The sequence below is a fragment of the Herpailurus yagouaroundi genome, unplaced genomic scaffold (genome assembly GCF_014898765.1).
Source record: "Herpailurus yagouaroundi ecotype Mexico unplaced genomic scaffold, PumYag 202, whole genome shotgun sequence".
Taxonomy (NCBI): domain Eukaryota; kingdom Metazoa; phylum Chordata; class Mammalia; order Carnivora; family Felidae; genus Herpailurus; species Herpailurus yagouaroundi.
In genome coordinates this window covers 740,620-758,750 of record NW_024412433.1, presented here as the reverse complement: position 1 = coordinate 758,750, position 18,131 = coordinate 740,620, and the positions used below count along the sequence as shown (strand labels likewise).

Sequence of the window (18,131 nt, the reverse complement as noted above, 5' to 3'; positions counted from 1 at the left end):
CAGGCTGCCCGTGGACGGCAGAAGGCGTCTTTCCTCACCCAAACCACGGAGAGAGGCCCAACCTGAGCTCACCCGTAACCATCTTTGGCCTCTCCCTGCAGATTCTCCAGCTCGAAAGGTTTCTAATTCCTCTCTAGTTTTTTCAAAGAAGAAAGCAGCAGTGAACTTCCCAGGAAGTAAACGTTGAACCCTATTCTGATCATTTCTCTCCCATAGATAGCAGGACACCTGTCAGGGGTCCAGGTGTGGGGGGGCTCCCTGGAGGCTGTGCCCCCTTGCTGCACACGGCGGGGGGGGGGGGGGGGGGCCCGGCCGGGTGGGCCCAGGACCCAAGGACTGTCCCTTCCACTCATCCTGAACCAGGCGTTCCCACCTGTGACAAGACCCCGTCCAGCCTCACAGTGAAACAACCAGGTAGGGTGGGCTTCCGCAAGGGCGCAACCCAGCCTGAGCCTCGGGCCCTGTAACTTCCTGGCCTTGCTCCTGGGGCAGGTGAGGGTTACCTGGGGCAGGGGCTTCTAGCTGCTCTGGGGAGATCTGTGCCCAGCTTGCTGCCTCTGGAGAGAAAGCGGTGGGAGGCACAGCCAGCCGGGCCCTCTAGGGCCCCGGCCGGAGCCCTGCTCAGGGAGCCCCACCCAGCCCTGTAGGGACCAGCCCACCAGGCCAGGTGCGCTGTGGGGAAGGACGCACCACCTTGCCCCAACAGAGCCCCAAGTCCTGGGGTGTCCCGAGGTCGGCTCCAGGGCTCCCCCATCTAAATTGCACACATACTCAGGCCCTAAACTAAAATGTCACAGGCCTGTTGGGGAGGCTCAGGTTTCCTGGCCGCAGAACATGAGCTTGCTTGATAAAACGATTTTGGTGTTGATAAATGTGGACTTTCTGTGGCAGAGACAAAGGCGCCCTTGAGTCCAGAGGGGAACCTAAAACGGCACATTGCTGAAAAGTATTTCCTGATAATATTTTTAGCACCTGAAAAAAAAAAACACACTTTTTTCCTCTTTTTTGCTGCCTGTGGAGGTGTGTGTGTGTGTGTGTGTGTGTGTGTGTGTGTGTGTGTTTGAAATGTAATGCCCAGCAGTGGTGGGGCCTCATGTTAACCCCCAGTCTCCCAGACCAGGCTGCAAATAGGCAGCAAGGCCTGGGCCCCAGGTAAGCATGGCCTCACTGGGGCCGTGACCGAAGAGTCGGCCTGTGGCTGGCTCCAGCCTAGACCCACAAGCACCTGCCGTCCAGGGTGGGGCCCGGGCCTGAGCACCTCACAAATCCACCCAGGGGATTCAGTTGAGTGCCCTGGTTGGGACCCCCTGTCTAGGCCAACCACTCCCACCATGTCTAGAGAAACAGCCCTTCTCTGGGGCAGCCCTACTCCCTATAAGCCCCCAGGTGGACCAATAACGTAGCCCAGACATGGGCCTTTACTAGGATCCCTTGGGGCAGAAGGTCAGCAGTGAAGAGGGGCACATAGGAATGTGTGCAGTGTTGTATGTGGGAGCACATGTGACTGAGTGTGGGTGTGGAAGCGTGAGTGTTGTCTCCATGTGTGAGCATGCACGTGGAAATGGGAGTGTGTGTGTGTGAGTGGGGATGTGCATGTGTAAGTGGAGGGGGAGCAAGTGGGGACGTGCCCCTCCTCCCCAGGTTCCTGCTGACAACACCGTGAAGATTCTGTTCCCAGCACAGCCCCGTAATTCGATGTCCTCTCTGACCTTTCCTAGAGACGGGAGGCCTTGACCTTTCTCGTCCTTCCCTGGAACCACACGGTTGTCCTGCCGTCCAGGGTTCTCTGAGGCAGAAGCCCGGCCCCAGGGCTGGCCTTCTCGCAGTTGAGCACAGGGGAACCAGAGAGAAGTTGAAGGGGAACCTCTCTCGGGCCAGTGCCCCACAGGGGCTGCCTCCTTGAACGACGAGGCCACCAGGGTACTGGCCGAACGGGACCTGTGTAAACCTTTGGCCCCCAGAGTCACACTCAGAGGACCTTTCCACTACTTCCTAAAAGTCACATTTACTATTTCTTGCTGACCACAGAGCAACACCTGTTCACTGAAGACGTCTTAGGACACACAGAAAAAACACGGAGCCCAACGTAAAAGCGCCCAGAAACTGAGTGGCAGCTGCTGCTATCGTGCTGGCTGTTTCTGCTGATCTCTGACGGGAACACCGCTGTCTTCAGGGGCTCCGGGCTGGGCCTGCACTCACACATCCCCTAACACCAGGATTCTGAGAGCAAGGGGGGTGGGGGAGGGCCTCAACCCCAGGAGTCAGGCCCTGCACCTGGGGAGGGACCAGGTGTGCGGTCAGTGGTCTCAGAGACGGGAGAAGCGCTGGGATGGCCACAGCTGGGGATACGGAATCTGAATTTGGGCTCTGGAGGCCCTACTGCGGTCCTCCAGGCCCACTAACATCCGTCCGCTTGCCCCCCCCCTCCCCCCCCCCCCCGCCGGCCCAAGAGGACCAGCCTTCCCTTAGAGCCCTCCTTACCCTGGAGTCTGCTAGACACTCTCTTGCTGTGAAGTTCCCTTAGGGCCCTGAACCCATCAGAAAACCTCCCGGGGGTTTCTCCCTGATGGGTCAGTGCAGGAAGCAAACACCTGGTTAGTGCCCTGAATTCCCCCAGGCCAGGGGTCCTCACATAAAATCAGACCAGGAGCACCCCCCCCAACAAGTGTCCACAGGCTCAGATCTTGGGGAGCAACACGGGGCTGGCCCCTGGCCACTTCCATAAGGGCATCCAAGGCACTGCTAAGCCAGGGTGGCCCCGACCGAGGACACTCTGCGGTAGAGCAGCGACCCAAGCCCAACATCTCAGGCAGGCAGGCCTTAGGGTCTGTCTCAGAACTGCGCCTTGAGCAAGGCGCCTCCTGTGGGCTCGCTCCAGTCTGGCAGCTGGGAGCCCACGGAGGAGGAGGACGGTCCCCGCCGCAGGAGCGCGCCCGCGAAGCGCTCACCTCGCCAAAGCCTGGGCCAGGGAGCTCCTCCCCGCCGCCGCGGGGCGGCCCCAGGCGCGCAGCGAGCGCCCTCGCCCTCCCGCGGGGCCTGGCGCTTTAAGAGCGACCTTATTTGCATGGCCCCGCCCAGGCCCCGCCCAGGCCCGGGGACCGCCCGGCCGGGTATTTAAGCCGCGGCCCCTGGGGCGGGGCCGGCCCTGAACGCGGTCCCGCCCGGCGCCTTCCTTCGCCGAGCGGCGACCCGAGCGCGGCCCGGCCAAGCGCGCGGGAGCTCCCCGACGGCGCGCCGCGCCTCCCGCACCGCACCCGGCCCCGCCGGCTCCGGCCCCACACGGACCGCGAGGCCCCTCGGTCCCCGCTCTGTCCCCGCTGCGTCCGGCTCGGTCCCGCTCCGTCCCCGCTGCGCCCCCCGCTCTGTCCCCACTGCGCCCCACTCTGCCTCCACTGCGTCCCCGCTCCGTCCCCGCTCGGTTCCGGCAGTGTCCCCTCTCTGTCCCCCGCTCGGTCCCCGCAGTGTCCTGCTGCGTCCCGCCCGCCGATCCCCGGCGATGCTGCGCGGCGCCGCCTGGGCGCTGCTCCTGGCCGCCGCCCTGGGGCTCGGGGTGCGCGGGGTGCGCGGCGCGGTGGCCCTCGCCGACTTCTACCCGTTCGGCACGGAGCGCGGAGACGCTGTCACCCCCAAGCAGGACGACGGCGGCTCGGGGCTGCAGCCGCTCTCCGTGCCCTTCCCGTTCTTCGGCGCCGAGCACTCCGGACTCTACGTGAGTAACCTCGGGCCGCGGGGGCGCCGGGGCGGGCGCTGCGCCCCCGCCGCTGCCCGCCGCCCCGACTCGCGCCGCCGCCGCCAGCAACTTGGCACCGCGGCGGCCAGAGGTGGAATGAGGACAGCGCTTCCTCCCTGCGGCGGCCAAGGCCGGACAGCGGCCCGCGGGAGAGGCGGGCGGGGGTGGGGTTCGAGCTGCGGCCCGGCCACCTGGGCGAGCGGAGCGCGGGCCCGGCCTCACCCGCCCCCGGGGCTTGGGCAGCGTGCGCACACCGCGTCCGCCCAGCCATTGGCCCCCCGCAGAGTCCTGGCCCCGTCCTGGTCCCAGACGTCAGTGTGACGGCAGCCACGTGCTCCCTGGGGCCTCAGTCTCCCGAGCGGGGCACCTGGCCTGCAAGTGCCCTCTGGCAGCCACCTAGACCCCGCCCCGCCCTCCTTGACGCCTGAGGCCCGCTGGCAGAAGGCTGGGACCCCTGGCCAGGTAGTCAGGGCAGGGCCTGCTTCTGGGCAGAAGCCCCCCTGGGTGTGGCAGCAGCTGGGCGGAGTGTCCCCTCCGAGCCTTTCCCTCCCTTTCTCCCTTCCTCCTGAGTCCAGGAGCCACTTACTCAGGCCAGTGCCTCCCCAGCGGGACTCCCAGAGGGAGCTCTGGGGCCAGGCACTCAGGACAGCAGGAGTCCTCAGGGCGAGGGGCAAGGGCGAGGGTTCTGTGTCTGGCGCTCCCGGTGTGGGAGCCATTTGTGGGCCACAGAGGGAATGAAACGTGATGGCTCGTCACCGCATTGCTCTGTGGGTGGGCCACTGGGCACCTGCCGTCCCCTGAATAGAAAAGAGTTAGGCCGGCCGGATGCACTGTTACCTCTACAACCGCCGCCCCAACCACGACCTCAGCCACTTTCAACTCCATCCACTGCCACTTCCACCACCTGTCCTGCCATGGACCCGCCCCAGCACCCCCCGCTGGGCCACCACCTCCCCCTTCACCACTGTCACCCACTCCATCGGCCCCTCCTGACATGACCAGCACCCTCCCCACCACCTTCAAGGCCACCCGCACCACCACTCCCATCTTTTGCACTATTGACACCCTCACCGGGCCCTGTCCGCGCGGCCACCACCAGCCCCTCCACCACCGTGGCCACCGTCATGTGCGCTCTCTCCCCCGGCGACCACGGCACTCCCCATGCCGATGCGGGAAGCTTCCGCACCTTGGCAGCAGCATTTGGTGACGTGACAGTGGTAGGAGGGGGCCGCCGTCCTCTCTGTAGGCCAGGACTGACTTCCAGAAGTGCGTCGTGGACAGCGCAGAGCTGTGCTCAGGGTCTGCAGGGGCCGGAGCAGCTTGGAAGTGGGAAAACTCACGCTGGCACCATTTGAACAGAACACCGTCAAAATGCTCCTAAAGCATCTGGGCCAGGCTCAGCTTTCCCCCTCACAGTCACGGGTGAAAATATTCTTAAGACGGTTGACCTTCTTAATAGCCTCACCAAAAACATCTACTCTTAGCAAAACAACTGGGAGAAATGGTTCTAAAGTGGAAAGATCTACTAGGAAAACAAACAGTTTCATCAGAAATGAACATTATGGCCGCTAACAAAACATATATCTCCGTGAGAGCTTTTTCCAGAAACAAAGATAATATTGGAAAAACAAGTGTCCATGTGGACATAAGTAGCCACGCTGTGCCTTCTCTTCCTTCAGCGAGAAAGACCGTGGGGTTCCTGAGGGTGCCATGCCCGGACAGCTTGCCTGACGGCACCGGGAGGGCGCGGGGGTCCCGCACGAGCAGGCCGGTGGGTGGCTCCGATTAAAGCTAAGTGAGAGAAGGGAAGGTGTTTATTCCAAAGCAGGTGATCTGGCCAGTGCCTCCCATGCCTACCTGGTGGCTACGCCTGGATATCAGAGGGCAGATGGGGAAACTGAGGCTCAGGGGCCTTTAGACCACCCTGTCCAGCTGCCTCCTTAGCATTCCATCTCAAACTTAGCAGGACCCAGACAGAGGTCCTGCTTCCTCCCTAGGGCCACCGTAGCCTTTTGATGTCTCCCTCCTTTCCCTTGTCCCCTCCTCGTTGGAGACTTAGAAATACACCCCACTCCTCAGCGCCCGCATGGCCACAGCCCTGGGCAGGGCCACCGTTCCCACCCGCCTGGATGCATGTAGGTGCCTCCTCGCTGGCCTTTGTCTCCCGGTCCTGCCCCTCGAGCCTGTGCATCAGGCAGCTGAAGCAGCATTACCAAACGTGAATGAGATCCTGGCTCTCCTTCCAGCCCTTACCTGCTCCTGGCCCTGAGGCTGGGTGGTCCGGCCCCCTTGTCCCCACCACACCCTCCAGCTCTGTCTCCTGTGCTGGCCCCTGACCCCACCTCAGTCGTTGCCCTCTGGTGTCCACTTCCTGCGTGTGGACGTGTGCCCTGCGAGCCACGGAGGGATGACCTCACAGTACATATGTCCGTATGTCTACGTTTACATCTCATGGCAGCCGGCTGTGGACACAGGCCCTTGCACATGTGTCTATGCACACAGCTCACTCGTTTCCTGGCTCTGTCCACTGAGGGAGAGCGACGCTGCGACACCCCCGTAGTGCCAAGCACTCCTGGTGCTCAGATCCTGCTTGCCAAACACCAGTTCTCCCTGGAAGGAACCGGGACTCTCTGGAGATGATGGAGCCCTGGCAGGGAAAGTGCAAAATGCACCTGGAAATCAGTCACACGCAGGAGGAAGAAGAGTGCTCCAAGAATGGCTGGGATGTGTCCAGAGGACACAGAGGCCATCAAACAGGCTCCCTGGCCATACGGGGGGGGGGGGGGGGGGGGTGTGCAATCTGAGCATTAAAATAATGGTAGTAATAGGTTTTAAGCCATTGGATAAAGGGGGAGCCAGTGAGCTCGCACTGGTAAAAGGAAGTAAACGATTAAGTGTGTAAATGGGAGGAAGTAGTGTGGACGGCCTCACATCAACCTCTAGCTTCCCGACCTGGGTCCTGCGTGTGCGCTTCCAGCAGAGAGCATTCTTGTCTGCCCTTCACTCTCCAACAGCTCAGGAAACATTGCATAGAGACAGACGGACAGACAGATAGAGGGGGGAGAGCGAGTGCACGGGGCAAATCCGAGCAGTGGGAGCGTGTGGATTAAGAGTGGGAGGACATTCCTGGCTGCGACCTTGCGTAATGCTGTCAGCTTGACTTTACGTCAAAACTGAGCGAATGCCTCCTGGTGAGAACACCCTTGTGTCTGTGCCCAGAGCACCTGGCCACACACCTGGCCAGCCCCACTGGGAGGCCAGCCTGGCCAGCTGGGAATGAGTCCGGGGTCCCCACTCCTTAGCTCTCGGTGACCGTATGAACTTTGGAGCTAGAAACGACCAGCTCGCCAAACCCTGTCCTTCCAGACAACTCACCGTGGAAACCTCGTGCACTCCTTTGCCAGTCACTTGCTCCCTCGTTCATTTATTCATTCACTCATTCATTCATTCCAAAACCTTGACTGAGCCCTTGCTCGGAATCGAGGAGTCCAGATGCACTAACAGCAGTGTTTTGGTTTTTAGTATTACCGTCATCCTTGTCTATTTTGTTCACCGCGCTATCTTGGCTTCCGGAAGAGAGCTAGCTTCTAGAAGCTTCTAGGTCAATGTCGTTGTTCATCTTCTGATCAGTGGGATGGTACAGGCAGAATCCCACCATCCAAAAACAACACTTTTAACATTTTGGCGAAATTCTTCTTGATCTGTTTGCAAGCATACCTAGGGTCCCACGAGTCAAACCTGGGGCTCCCATTTCGTGCAAGTTTCTATTTTGCATATTTCTTTCGGTACTTTAGGCTGTGAGCATTTCCCATGCCCTAAATTCATAGAAACATGCTTTTAGGTGACAGTGTAATATTCCTTCCTGTGGCTGCATCATAATTATTTAAGTCGACTGCTCTGTTGACTGTTGCCCCGTGGCTGGTTTCAGTGTCTCCCATGAATTGACGGTGCGCTGGTGCACGTGCACCCTATACACGCCTAGTTACGGGTCTCTCGTCCTTCCTCACGATAAATTCCCCCAAGTGGGCTGACTGCGTCCGAAGGAATGTCTCCTTACTGCCCCGGCCATTCAGAAGGGCATCCTCTTCGACACCTTCCTCTCCTGGGTCAGGTGGCCGCCTCACCTGGCCTGGCTCAGCCCGGGGGCAACTGCTCGGCCCACCCACCCCCACCCCCCCACCTCCCTCAGCTCCAGCAGCCATCAGGAGCTGTGTGCACCTGCAGGGCACGACCCCAGCATGTGTGCTGCCGGTCACCAAGGGGCATGGTGGAAATGTAGATCCCCGGGCCCTCCCAGAGGGTCTGATTCCAGAGGTTTGCATGGGCCCCACTCCGCATTTTGACCAGGGGTTCCTGGTGCCTGTCCAGAGTTCCATCTGAGAAACGCTGCTCTTCCTGAGGACACCCACTGACCTGCCCTCCTACTCACGGCTGGCCCTGGACACTCCTAGCCCCGCAGGCTCGGGTGTTGACTGCCTCCCATTTACTGGTACGGGGCGGCCAGGACAAGCCTCCCCAACAGGGCCCTGGGCACGGGTGCTCCTTGTGATCCGTGATGGGGGTGGGGCAGTGAGTGGGCCCCAGGACAGAACAATCTGGAAGAGCCTGAGCCCCAGGGATTCCGCTGCTGTGGGTCTGTTAGCAGGCAGCTGGGTGAGGGCACCTGGCTGGTTTCACCCCATACCTGGTCTCCAGGGAGGCCCAGCCTTAGGGCCTCAACATCCAAAATCTGGTTCTTTACGAAGTGGGGCAAGTTGTTCATTAAACACCTACTGTGTGCTTAGCCACTGCCCTGCTCCCCAGGCCCGAGGGGACTCAATAGGCCCAGAAGTCTGAGCTGCACAGGCTGAGTGCGGGAAGGAGGAGTGAGAACAGGACGGGGTCCAGGCTCGGGTCCCTGACCCCAGCCCCTCCACACCGGGAGGCAGCCCAGGACCACACTGTCCCCTGAGCTGGCCTCAGGGTGGACCAAAGCCAAACGCAGTCCCTCGAGCCTTGCTGGCTACTCTGGGCAGAGGGCGCATGGGCAGAGGCAGCTTCAGAAGCTTGCTGGGGATGGGGTCTGGGGTGGAGCTGGGGTCCCGAAGGAGCAACTACTGTCCCCAGAAGTGAGTGTGAGTGGAGGGCAGGGACACACCAGCTGCATCTCCAGCTGTGGTGGCTGCAGGATGACAGTGGACCCCATGGTGGTCACAGAGATGCAGGGTGGGCCAGGGGTGCAGGGTGTCCAAAAGGAGGGCCCCGGTATCTGAGGAGTGGACCAGGCTGAAAGGCAACATGGTCTCCAGAGAGACGGGGAGGCAGCGGCTCGGGCTGGTAATGGATGCCGAGGGAGGGCAAGGGTGCCCGGATGCTGTGGGACCGTATTCCACAGGGAGGCGTGTCCAGGAGCCACTGGGGAGCTGGGCTCTTGCCCCGGGGGGGCACCTGGTCCTGGTGTACCAGAGGAGAGGCGGGGGGAGGCTTTGCAGGGGAGGGGGAGGCGGGAGCTGCCATCTACACAAGGATAAAGGAGGGACAGGTGCTGGGACACCCGGAGGGAGAGGCAGCCTCTGTTGGTGGGGGAACAAGGGCCTGGACTGTGGGGCCCCCCAGGAGACCAGAGGGTGGCCACAGGGCGGCCCTGGAGGAGGGCAGAGGAAAGGGAGAGCACGGCAGGAAGCCCGGTCCCGGGGGCCCGAGATCCAGGCGGGCTGGGCCTGTGGGGGCAGAAGGGACTACTCCCCCAACACCAAACTCTGCTGTCCCAGCCTCGGGGGGGGGGGGGGACTCCCTCCTGCCCCAGTTCTGGTGGGGGCACTTCCCCCGGAAGTGGGCCCTGGAGCCGCTCCCTCGAGTCCGCCTGTTTGCCGAGGCTCAGCCCGGGGCGGGCCTCCCCTCCTTCCTGGGTTGGGCGTGCGGCAAGTTCTGGGTCTCCGGGGCTCAGGCCTGACCTTGCCCGGGAGCCCCGGGGGCCCTGCCCACTTGCTGCCCTGCAAGCCGGACTCCAGCCCCCAACTGTGCCGTGGGAGGAATCCTAATTACCCAGAAAGCTGCCAGGAAATAAAAAACATGCCTACATTTTTCAAAACAAGCTTATAAAAGGCCTCAGGGGCTTTATTGTTTTATTTTTGGCAGAGAAGTCAAAGCAGGAACCAAGGCCCCGCCCGTTTGGATCTGATGTTTGCAGAGCAGGGGTGCTATGGCCTCGGGGGTCCCTGGCTCCCCTCCAGGCCTGCCTGGCCCGCTCAGAGCAGCCCCTCCACCCAGCAAGGGTGGCACTGGCGAGCCCTCAAACTCCCGGCTCAGGGACCCGCCAAACACACGTCACATACTTTGGGCTGCAGGTCGCCTCCGAGAGGCTCTCCAGGACATTTCCGCTCTTTCCTGGTTTTATCCAAGTCGGAAATGCCACCGGTGCTGTCCTTCTGTGCTTCTCAACAGGCGGCGTGGGGGGGGGGGTGGAGGGGGCTGGTCCTGCAGAAAAGGCATGGGCGCCCTCTGGCCAGCCCCCACACCGCACTGCACACCCAGGCACACACACACGCTCATGTGCATATACACACTCGTACACACTCATCACCTACACACAGCCACACACTCATGCACGTACACACACATGCTCATATGCATATACACGCTCATACACTCATCACATACACGCTCATATATGTACACACTCATACACACATATGCACACTCATTATATACACACTGTCATCATACACAATCACAATACACACTCATAAATATGCAAACACTCATGCACATGTACAGTCATACACACACTCATCTCATATACATCCTCGTATACACATACACGCTCATTCATACATACACACACACACATATACACAATTACACACTCATACACACCCATACACACGTACATATTGATACACATGTACACACAGGTACACACTCCTATACACAATCACCACACGCCCTCACACACACACATTCATACACAAATACACATCCTCATACACACATACAGACTCATCACATACACATTCATACATATACACACTCATACACACATATACCCTCATACACATAAACACACTCATACACACTTGTACACATGCACTCACACATACTCATTACATACACACACTCATACACACACATACCCTCATACACATACTCATACATACTCATATACATGCACACACTCTTATACGTATATACACATACATATTCATACACACAAGCACATTCTTACACATACATATACTCATATACATACACACTCACACACATCATATATACACACACATACACGCTCATCACATACATATGATCACCCATTCACCCTCATAAACATACACACACTCATACACACACACACACACATATTCATACACACATATACACCCTCATACACCCTCATGTATACACACTCATACACATACTCATTACATATCCACCCTCATACACACACACTCATACACAATGTACGCACTCACACGCACACTCATCACATACACACTCACACGCTTATCACATGCACACGCACATACACACATTCATCACATACACATTAATACATGTACACATATATACTCATACATACACAGTTATACACACACTCATACTCATATACCCTCATCACATACACTCAAGCACATACGCATACTCATGTATATATATATACACATACTCGTACACACGTGTACATTCGTACGCATACACACTTATACACACACTCATACACATACATATTCACACGCACTCATACACACATACACTCACACACACAATACACGCATGCACACAGACACATGCCCTTCCCCCAGGTCAAAGAGGGGCCTCTCCACCCCAGGGCCACCTTGCAGTTCGCAGAGTCACTGCAGTTTCCTGTTACATGTGGCTTCGGGGCCTCCCTAAGAGCGGCCACCAGCAATTCCTTCCCTAGGACCATCAGCCAGCTCAGAGGGGATTGGAACACCCCCTCCGCTGACTGACCGCAGGCCTCCTGCACCTGCCTGGGACAGGAGAGTGCAGGGGGATGGCGTGGAGGGTGCAACTGCCGGTCACCCACCCCTGCGCTCGGTTCTGTGCTCCACGCAGGCCTCACAAGGTAGCCCGTGTGCAAGTCCCACCCAGGGCTGGGACCCCCAGTGGCAGCCTTGTTCTCGGCAGCAGGTGCCTGGACACCAGAGAGACAGCCGCTGTGTGGGAAAGGAGAACTGACCCCAAGGCCTGGCTTAGGGACACCACAGGGTGGCCTCAGGGAGGCCTGGCCAGAGGGGTCTGCAGGGAGGGGCTGGGAGCAACAGGTCCTGCAGACCAGTGCAAGCAGGTCCCCTGTCCCCACTGCTCCTGGGGTCTCCCCGTGTCTCTGTGAGAGTGCCAGTGAGCTGGGCAGTCCCCTCATCTGGCCCCAGATCCTCATGGCCAGCCAGTGGGGGGGGGGGTGGCCGTTCCAGGCCCCGGGCTCCAGCAAACACCCAGGCCGGTGGCCACGTTTCTGGGGATTCAGTGGCTCAATGGTGCTGGTGGGTCCCCCTTCTCTAAGTCACAGGTGCAGATCAGACCTAAATGATTCATCTAGGACGTTCACCTGGCGACGGGGAGGCATCTGAGGGGGAGTCTGGGCCTAATCCTTTCTCCTCAGTTTCCATGTCTGCACCTCATGTTTCATAAAGTACTACTGCACGTAGAAAAATAATAATAAAGTTGGAATTTTGTGGGAAGCGGCGTTTGCCCCACCCTGAAGGAGGGGAGGGACCCCGGGGTGGGGTGGAAAGCGGCGGCCACACGGCTGCCCGCACCCCTCGGCTCCCTGCTCTGGTTCCGCCACGCCCGGCCCTCTGGTCCAGCTTGCCCACTCCCCAAACCCTCACCGGACGAGCAGATGCTCTCATCTGGGTAAAGGAAGTCCAACAAGGTTCCTGTCCAGGTGACAGCGCCTGCCAGCCGCCCGCCCGCTCGGCCCCTGGGCCCCCACCGCCTTCTCGGCTGTGGTCCTGGCCCGGCCCTGCCCTGGCAGGGAAACAGGGCCGGCTTGTTCCCGGACCCCTGGGCTCCAGGCCCACACCGGGGGGGGGGGGGGGGGGAGGGGGAGGCGGGCAGCGTCAGTGTGGGATGGGGGCACACACCACACACACCTGGGGGCTGGACTTGGACTTCAAAGACAGGAGGACACTCAGTGGTCTGTCTGTAGGAGCCACAGTGGGGAGCAGACCAGCTAAGGGACGCAGGGAGGGAGGTGCAGGCCAGTCCCACCCCGGCAGGTGGCCCATAGCTGCCTGCAGCTCCAGCCCGACCCAGGGTCCCCCGGCGCCTGCTGCAGTGGCCTCTGTCCCATCCACAGTCACCTTGCCCACCTGTGACTTCTCACCCTCAGCTCTCTTCCTAAACGCATGTGCCACAAAGGCACAAATGCAGTACAAGCCCCTAGCCCCGGGCCCTCGTGACGATGCCCTCACCCTCCTCCCCCCCCCCAACCATGCACCCCTAAGACCGTGTGCAGACTCGGTCTGACGGAGGCACGCGGAGCCCGTTCTCTTGCACCTGTCTCCTTTGCTCCAAACCGTGCGGACGTTCGCCCACCCACGTTTGGCGCGGCGCCTTGGTCTGTCACTGCCGATAATTACGTGGAGAGATCACAAGTGGTTTATCTGCTGCACCGTGGGGGACATCGGGGGTTCCTGCTCTTAGACTATTTTTAACAAGGCTGTTTATGAAACTCTGGAACATGTACCCGGGTGTCCGTCCCCAAGGGCACGTCTCACACGAGAGCGAGAGCGTTGAGCGGGGGGAGCGCGCCTGTCTTCAGCTTCATCAGATGCGGCGGCGACAGGCGTCCCCACCGCACGACACCCTAGCCGACGCTTTGACCCATCTGGCACTTGTGCACTGGTGCGTTAATGCGGTTTGAATTTCTTTCTCTTCCACGAGGCTGAACGCATCCTGTGCGTGTTCACCGACTGTTGGATTTCCTCATCTGTAAAGTCCTTCCCCTCTTTTCTACACAGTTGCCTTTTTCCTGTTGAGTTGGGGGAGAGCTTGACAAACCCAGGTCCCAAGTATCGTAAATCTCTCCTCCCATTCTGCGCCTTATTTCACCCTCGTTAATGGCGTCTTTGGGTGAGTAGACGTTCTTAATTTTAACGTAATAAAATGTGTCCAGGTTTCTTTTTATGGTTAGAAGTTTTTGTGCCGGATTTTAAAAACCACCCTCAGAAGTCAGGAATATACTCTCCAACAGTGTTATTGCCGGATTGTTTTGTTGCTCACACTGAGGCGTCTAACGCACGTGGAGCTCGGCTCTGTGTGTGGCACGAGATCGAAGGTACACGGGTTCCCATCTTACAAAAGAGGAACCACCCCGTCCCCCTCCCCAGGGCTCCGCCGCGGCCCCTCTGTCCAAACGGATTGTCCTGCGTGTGGGGTTGCCTCCTGGCTCTCTGTCCCTGAGCCAGCATCGCCAGGTTACCGCGGTGTTGTGGGAGACCTCAGTGTCTGTCACAGCAAGCACCTGCCTCGTTCTTGAGAGAGTCATGGTCACTCTTGGCGTCGCATTTTCATTTACAGTTTAGAATTGGCTTATCAAGTTACACCAACACACACATACTCGCTGGGATTTTTTGACACTGCCTTGAGTATATAAATCCGCGTGGGAGAACTGGTATCTTTACAGTATTGAGTCATACGGTTCAGGAACACGGTGTGCTTTTATATTGAGTTAGGTTGTCGTGAATGTTTGCAATCCAGTTTTAGAAGCGATTGCGGACAAGTCTTGTGCATCTCCCGTTTAACTTATTCTTAAGCACTTTATATTTTTACTAGTGTCAATGCTGCATTTTCTTTCATTTCTTTTCTGCTTATTGCCGGTATGTAGAACCACAGTTGACTTTTTTACATTTTCTAATTTTATATTTAACAACCGAACCAAGCCTCTTATCAGTTTTACTAAACTATTTGGGGATTCTTTCAGATTTTCTCCAACCATGTTCGTATCCTACACAACTCATAGCAGCTGTGTTCCTCCCTGTCTGATCTCTTTACTTTTTGATTCCTTTTTTTTTTTTTTTTTTTTTTTTTTTTTTTTTTTTTTTTTGCCTTGCTGTGTTGGCTCGGGTCTCCAATGTGGAAATGGTGTTAGAAGGCTCCTTGTCTCGTTCCCAGTCTCAGAAACCAAGTCTGTATGTCACCACTAAACATGATGTTCGTTCTTGTTTATTGTGAAGACGCTCTTTATCAGATGAAGGGTGTTCTCTTATGTTCCTCGTGTTCTGAGAAGTTTGATCACAGATGGATGCTGACTTTTATTAACTGCCGTCTCTATACCTAGTAAGGTGATTATAGGACTTTCTCCCTTACTCCGCTAAGTGGATCATTTAAATTACTTAAATTAGTTGGTTTTCTAATGTAAAGCCTAGCTTGTACTCCTCACAAAAATCCAACTTGCTAATGATGAACTGTTTGTCCTATTCATACATCACTGGATTCAGTTTGCTAATTTATTGAAGATTTTGGCAACGTTTTCGGTGAGTGGAACTGGCCTGGTTGCTGTTCCTGCACGAACTGGCCCTGTTAATCTCAGTGTCATGATCGTGCCCGTCTCATGAAGTGATTCTTCTGTTTAGAAGGGCGGGTGTGTTTCTGGAGTTACCCCCTACATGTCAGCTGGAACTGACTGGGGCTGCCGTCTGGAGCAAGCTTTCCTGGGAGAAAGTCTTGTGCCGATTCAAATTTCTTTAACGATTATATTTTTAAAAGTTTTCTATTTCTCCTCGCATTCGGTAGGTTGTGTTTTTCTAGGAAAATTTCCATTTTATGTACAATTTCAAGGTTGTTAACGTGAAGTTGTCAAGGCCTAGGATGTGCTGTGCCCTCCTTACTGGCTCATGTTAGCCTGTTTCAGATTGGGGGGGTGGGCACTGGCAGGACCCTAGACTCCTGGGTCAGAAGCACAGATCCATGGTGCAGCGGGCAGCACAGAGCAGTCAGCCGCATCGGGGTCCCTTGCTCCCCGAGTCCCACGGGGCAACACAGGGGTCTAGGTACATGCTCCCCCCACTGTGGGTTTGTGTCACGGCCAAGAAACACTGAGCTTGGGGAAGCCTGCCCTCTGTGCACAAGGGAGACACTTCATCCCTCAAGCTGATCTCTGCAAACACAACCCCGAGCCGCAGCCCGGGGACGGCAGACGGAGCCTTGCGTTCTTGGCATACCCAACAAAAACACGAAGGCGCTGAGGACCCATGGCAGATTGCCTCTCTCCACAGTCCGCCTCCTCGGCCCCACACGTTCTTGGCCCAACTCAGATTTTCACATGAGTCTGCCATTCCAACAGTCAATCTGATCAGTCGGACCACAGAGGCCGGGACCGATTCTGTGTGATTTGCCTCATGATGCATTTCCCGCGGGCTGCCCCCCACGGGGCTCCCAGCAGCAGCGTGAAGCCCTGCGGTGTGGACTGCACCTCGCCGCCGGGTTGCAGGTGCAGCCGGCTGTGCGTGAGTCCCGGAGAGGCTGGCAGGGGCTACTTCGGCCAGGGTGCGGCCTGAGGCCAGGCTACTCCCCCTTACGACCCACACGAGGAGCTCGGACCGCTGACCTCTGGTGCCACCACCATAATTACAGGGGCAGCAAATGGGCCAAATAGGTGATTCCCCTTAGGGCAACCTGCTTTACCAGAACCTTCCAGGTCTCGGCACTGGAAGGCCCAGGAACCCCCTCGGTCTCAGGCCGATGGGGCACGGTTGGCCCCCGCATCTCCACCCCCGTGGAGGGGCATTCCGTGGCTCACCCTCCCCCGAGGGGCACAGGCCACTACGGTTTGGGATCTGATGCTAACCTGATCTGGATCTCTGCCTGAGGTCTGTGGGCCGTGTCCCCAAGCTCCTGTGGCCTTGCTCGCCACACACGACATAACCCAAGGCCAAGTGTGAACTTGTGTCTGAAGGACCTAGACGAGGTCGTACGACATGTGTGGTAGCCCGTGAGAGGCAGGGGCCCACGTTGGGAGTCAGGCCCAGCAGAATAGTTTGTGACTGGCTATGGCCACTGTTTCTGCTGCAGGCAGGGGTGCAAACCCAGCACAGGTCGCGGTGCTCCCTGCCTTGCCAGGTGCCGGATCCAGGGGGAAAGAATCGTCACTGCTTCTGACCCCCGAGCCCCCAGGCCTGAGGTGGCCCCTGCCGGTGCCCAGGTGGGTCTCCGCCTGCACAGTGTGCCCATCTCAGTATCTCGTGCCTTCTCTCCACCCATCGCCTGCTCGCACACAGACCTTTCACCTGCAGGCTTTAGGAGAAAAAAAGCAATGCGGGCATCTGAGTGAAATTTATCTAGACTCATCACACCCCTACTTCGGCCCCCGTGGACCACCACAGATGACAGTGAGGGGGTACGCAACCCAGTGACCTGTGTCTCCAGGACCTAGGGACGTGTTGGTCCACCAAGAAAATCCAGGTGGCTGCACCAGAGTTCAGTTTGAACCCCGAGGCCCCTTTCGGCCCGGCGGCACCCGGCAGGCACCCCCAGGGGCTGGCCTGTCCTGCTATCGGTAGGGGGAGCTGCACCATCGTGCCCAGGAGCAGTGTGGGCGTAGGCCCCAATTTTCAAAATAGGCCCGCACAACCCCATATCAGTCTCCTCCCTTTTGTCCTGGTCATTACCCAAGGGCAACCAAGAGGAAGCAAATCCTGGCGGGGGACGGCCACATTCAGTGAGCAAGCTGCCCAGACCAGGGCCACGGGGTGTCAGGGGCGGAGGTCTTTGGGGTGGGGTCTGGGGAGGCTGATCCAGAGCTCGGCAAGGCCTGATGCCAGTGGATGGTGGGAAGCATAGAATGGTCCCTGGACAGTTCTGCTGCTCAGTGGCCTGTGACACAGAGGGAGCATCTCTGTCGGGCACAAATGGCCCAGGAAGTTGACAGTGATGTGGCCGGAGCAGGTGTTTGGGCTGCCACAGCAGCATTGTCCCCTAGATGCTGGGCCTGGGGGCCCACGGTCCTTCTCGGCAAGATGGAAAGTGGGCCAGCTTCCATGGGGACAAACCCGGTGTGTGGGAGGGGCTTCTGCACCAGCAGCACAGAGGCCTTTCCTTTCACTGGGTCCCTGCCGTGGCCGCGGTGCCATTTCCGGTATGAGGAGGGATCCCGGGGGCAGTGTCGGCCGGCGAGAGGCCTCCATCGGCAGCTTGGTCCCCATCAGCGCCATCAGAGAACGCTCCTCCCTGTGGACCCCTCTGAGAGTGACCCAGACTGAATCCAGTGGCCGCACCGTGCGCCCAGTTAGTGGGCCCCAGAGGTGGGCGTCTTTCGTCTGCCAGGCCGGGCCCTTCCGAGCAGCAGGCCCGATGACAGATGGCAGGCTTTCTCGGCGGAGGGCCACGAGCGAGTATGTGGGGCTTTCGGGCCGAAGGGCTCTGTCTGGATACTGAACTCTGAGCGGCCATAGGCGGAGTG

General features: G+C 58.4%; 1 protein-coding gene across 6 annotated transcripts in view; it reads left to right on the top strand.

Moving 5' to 3' along the window:
• The first annotated feature begins 3,182 nt into the window (after positions 1-3,182).
• Positions 3,183-18,131, top strand: part of SNED1 (sushi, nidogen and EGF like domains 1) — an 89,840-nt gene continuing 74,891 nt past the window's right edge. For 2 of the 6 annotated variants that reach the window (XM_040450411.1, XM_040450409.1), the window contains exon 1: positions 3,183-3,709. In XM_040450411.1, the coding sequence (XP_040306345.1) occupies positions 3,497-3,709 (213 nt within the window). In that variant the 5' untranslated portion in view covers positions 3,183-3,496. The remainder of the gene's footprint in view (positions 3,710-18,131) is intronic. The other 4 variants (XM_040450406.1, XM_040450408.1, XM_040450407.1 and 1 more) reach the window with 2 other exon arrangements.